We start from the raw sequence: 3,588 nt of genomic DNA on the forward strand, positions 1-3,588 counted from the left end.
CAGCGCCAGCACCAGGCCCAGCCCCGCCGCAGGCCATGGGCCCCCGGGCGGCAACAGCACAGCCAGAGGGGGTGTCTCGGTTGGGAAGGGCTCCAAGACTCTCAAAACAGCCAGCGCCATGGTGACTGGAAACCAACCAGCAGACCGCAGCTTCCGGAGACAGCGAACAGGAAGCCCGTCCGGGAGAGTTGTTTCCGCTTCCGGCAGCTGCGCGCGGGAAAGTGGGAGGGGCGCTGATTGCGCTGCGCCCACCCGAAGAAATCAGGACAGTGCCTGGCCGGCACTGCGGTTGCCTGGCCTATACGCATGCGCCCTTGCAAGGGTTTGCGTTCCAACTTTGTGGCAGTCTCTTGATCATCACGCCCCACACAGCGTATCAACAATTTATTGACCAGTCTCTAAACCCGTGTGCCCCGACTGGCTCGGCCCAGGCCTGGGAGCTATCGAAGGAAGGGGTCCACTTCTCCGAAGAACTCGTACAGTCACGCAGCTGTAGGCACTAAGGTTTGAGGGTTGCCAGGAACGTTGTAGAGGGAGTGGTAAGATTATAAAATTGTCTCAGACAAGCATATGAGTATATAGTGACTGCTGGCTGAATTACCACGTGATTCACTAGCCCTGGAGTGCTGTGGTGCTGCCCCACCTGTCCCGACACATCCAATACAAAACCCATGTCCCAGCGCTTTTTTCTTGTCCTGTCCTAGTGCCATAAAACTGCTTTCCTCTTCTCTCCAACCCGGTTGCTCTCCCCTATCAATCTGGTATCTTGGAGGAAGACCCGCTGCGGGACAGGCAGAGAGATTCAAGGCTTCTGTCCTGAGTTCTAAGCCTCCAGCCAGTGCTGTTAGATCCATCCTTGTTTTCACTTCTAACTCAGCCAGTGGTGGGCCACATTTCCAACTGTATTTTGTTTATAATCAACGGATTGGGTGGGGACAATCTTCTCTTTGCCGACCCTGCTTTATCCTCTCCACAGCTGAGCACCTTGTGTTAATCTATTTTGTATAGAATACATTCTTGGGTGAAGGGAGGGCAGAGGTAAGGAGAAAAAATGAGAATCAAGACTTGTCATGTAGAGGTACAAGATCCCAACAATAAGTGTAACTACTGTATCCCTAAAATGTACCAATAAACTCAATTAAAGCTGAAAAACAAAAAAACAAAACAAAAAAAAGAATGCATTCTTAAATATCTGAAAATCAAATCCCTGAAAACTGAATATTAGCTTTACATGTTATACTTACCCCCAGAGAGACCAGCAACTATTTCGATGTCTTAGTTCTTGGAAGTAGCTGAGGTCATAACCTGAAATTTTCCATTCTTGCTTTTTTGAGACAAGCTCTTGCTATGTAGTCTAGACAGGCCACCAACTGGTGGCAATCCTCCTGTCTCAGCCTCCCAAGTGCTAGAACCTCAGGGATGCACCACCATGCCTGGCTCCTGTCTTTTAAAAACAGCATGCAAGGTACCAGTGACCTGGGTTCACATTGATGAAAATTCTCATTTGGTCATCCTACTCTATGTGGCTCTGTTCCCTGCATCCCTGAGTGACCAAGGACTAGGCAGATAGGATGGGCCTAGAGAATATGCCTGCTTTATCCAGCAGCAGGCAAGCTTGGGCCTCAGGTCTGTGGTGCTCCATATAGCCCTTCAAATAGGTAAATACATCTGGTATCCTGCCTGGACCACACTCACACAGACACAAATGCCACCCATAAATAAACATCCTTTCTTCCCAGGCTTTCCTTCAGTGAAGAATGGTTGACATCTAGTTCATTCTGTTACCTTGCAGCTATCATTAGTTAAAAAAGCCAAATACAATTCCTGTGAGATGGCCAGGATCTTACATTTGCTCTCTTCTCTTCCTAACCACTTGCTCACTCTCCAACCTGCTATAAACTACTTTCTACTGCCCTGAAACATCCTTGGCAAAGATCATTCGTAACATCCTCATTGCAGAATTGAGATTTTGCTGTTCAATTTCAACAGTTTTTTTTCTTGAGACAGGATCTCACTAAGTAGTCTGGGTTGGCCTTAAACTATGTGACACTAGGCTGGCCTCAAACGCTGGGTGATCCTCTTGCCTCAGCCTCCTAAGTGCTGGGATTACAGGCATAAACCACCACACTCTGATTCAATTTCATTTTCATTTTCCTCTGGCCTACCTGTTTTCTTTGCCATTATGACACCTGTTTCCCTCCTACATCTTTATCATTTCTGGAATTTGTCCTGTTACCATCTCCACATATGCCAATGAAACTCCAAATCCTATTGATTCTACTTATTTCCCAATCCTCTCCTCTTCTCTCTATCCCCATGACCGTTGTATTTAAACATTGCTCTCCTTGGGCAAAACCAAGGTTTATATTGATTTATTTTGTAGTGCCAGGCACCTACCACTGAGTTATACTCCCACTCCCAAGATTTTTTTTTTTCTTATTGAGACAGTCTCGCTATGTAGTTCAGGCTGGCCTCAAATTCACTTTGTAGCCCTGGCTGGGCTCAAACTCATGGCAGTCCTCCTGCCTCAGCCTCCCGTGTTGGTATTAAAGGTGTGGGACACCATGCCTGGGTTTCCAGGCTTATTCTTTTTTTGGTTACCAGCAATCTAACTCAGGGCCTTCGGATTGCCAGTCAGGCTCTGCACGCTGAGCTACATCCCCAGCCCCCCAGGCTTATTCTTTTGGTTTTTTGAGAAGGGTTTCACTTTGTAGTTCAGGCTGGCCTCAAACTCTGGGTGATCCTCCTGCCTCCATCTCCTGAGTGCTGGGATTACAAGCCTGGGCGACCACACCTGGTCGCGAGGCTTATTCTTGATGGGCCTTGTTCTCTTTCTTCTCATGGGCTACTTGAGTAACTTCTCTGAAACCTATTCCACAGGTTTGTACAATTTATTGCATTGTACTTAATCATCTGCTAATCCACCTTTGTAGACTTCACCAGACTTCGAACTCCTTGAGGGCAGGAACTGAGTCTTATTCATTAGAGCACTGGCTTGGGGAGGGCTGCTTTTCACCTCCTTCTCAGCTGGTTCCCCAATCGAAGGACACCTGCAGTAAATGTGGGACTCACTTCCTAAAGTGGCTACAAACCAGGCTCCTCGACTTTTTCCCGGTTTTCCAGTCTGGGCAGGCAAATGCCCTGGAGGCCCGCTGGGAGCTTTCTCCACCAATTGTGTGCTTGCAATGAGTGACACTTTACCCCAGTGAAGGAAGGTGCCCTTCGAGGTAGGGCGTCTTTCCTCCAGTTCGAAAGTAGGTGGGGGTGGGAGAGCGGGGAAGCCTGCGCGCCTCTTAGAGAGGGAAAGAACAGTGCTACAGGAACCGCGAAGAATGGCGAGGCCGCCACAGTCCGACGGGGGAGCGCGGCGCTGGGAACCTAGCTGGGGTTCCTCCTTGGCCCCGCCTCCTCTAAGCCCAACCCACTTTCGGGCGGGCCCTTCCCCCTCGGCCAATTCTGGAAGCCGAACCCTGGCGGTTTGTACTCTTTCTTTCCAATGAGAAAAAAAGGAAGCAACTTGGCCTTGATGACCAATCCGGGGAGGCGGCTCCCGGTTGTCAGGCAGGTTTGCAACAGTTCGGGCCAATG

The 3,588-nt window shown here is 49.3% G+C and overlaps 2 protein-coding genes across 2 annotated transcripts in view; one reads left to right on the top strand and one right to left on the bottom strand.

The window, feature by feature from the left end:
- The window catches only part of Pex6 (peroxisomal biogenesis factor 6), a 12,526-nt gene extending 12,218 nt beyond the window's left edge, over window positions 1-308 (bottom strand). Inside the window, exon 1 of the mRNA XM_010617805.3 lies at window positions 138-308. Coding sequence (XP_010616107.1) covers window positions 138-308 — 171 coding nt within the window. The remainder of the gene's footprint in view (window positions 1-137) is intronic.
- Window positions 309-3,332: 3,024 nt separating this feature from the next.
- Window positions 3,333-3,588, top strand: part of Ppp2r5d (protein phosphatase 2 regulatory subunit B'delta) — a 20,484-nt gene continuing 20,228 nt past the window's right edge. The window contains exon 1 of the mRNA XM_010617806.1: window positions 3,333-3,476. Within this exon, the coding sequence (XP_010616108.1) occupies window positions 3,333-3,476 (144 nt within the window). The remainder of the gene's footprint in view (window positions 3,477-3,588) is intronic.

This window comes from Fukomys damarensis, unplaced genomic scaffold (genome assembly GCF_012274545.1).
Source record: "Fukomys damarensis isolate Sample0158 unplaced genomic scaffold, DMR_v1.0_HiC HiC_scaffold_20, whole genome shotgun sequence".
NCBI classification, from domain to species: domain Eukaryota; kingdom Metazoa; phylum Chordata; class Mammalia; order Rodentia; family Bathyergidae; genus Fukomys; species Fukomys damarensis.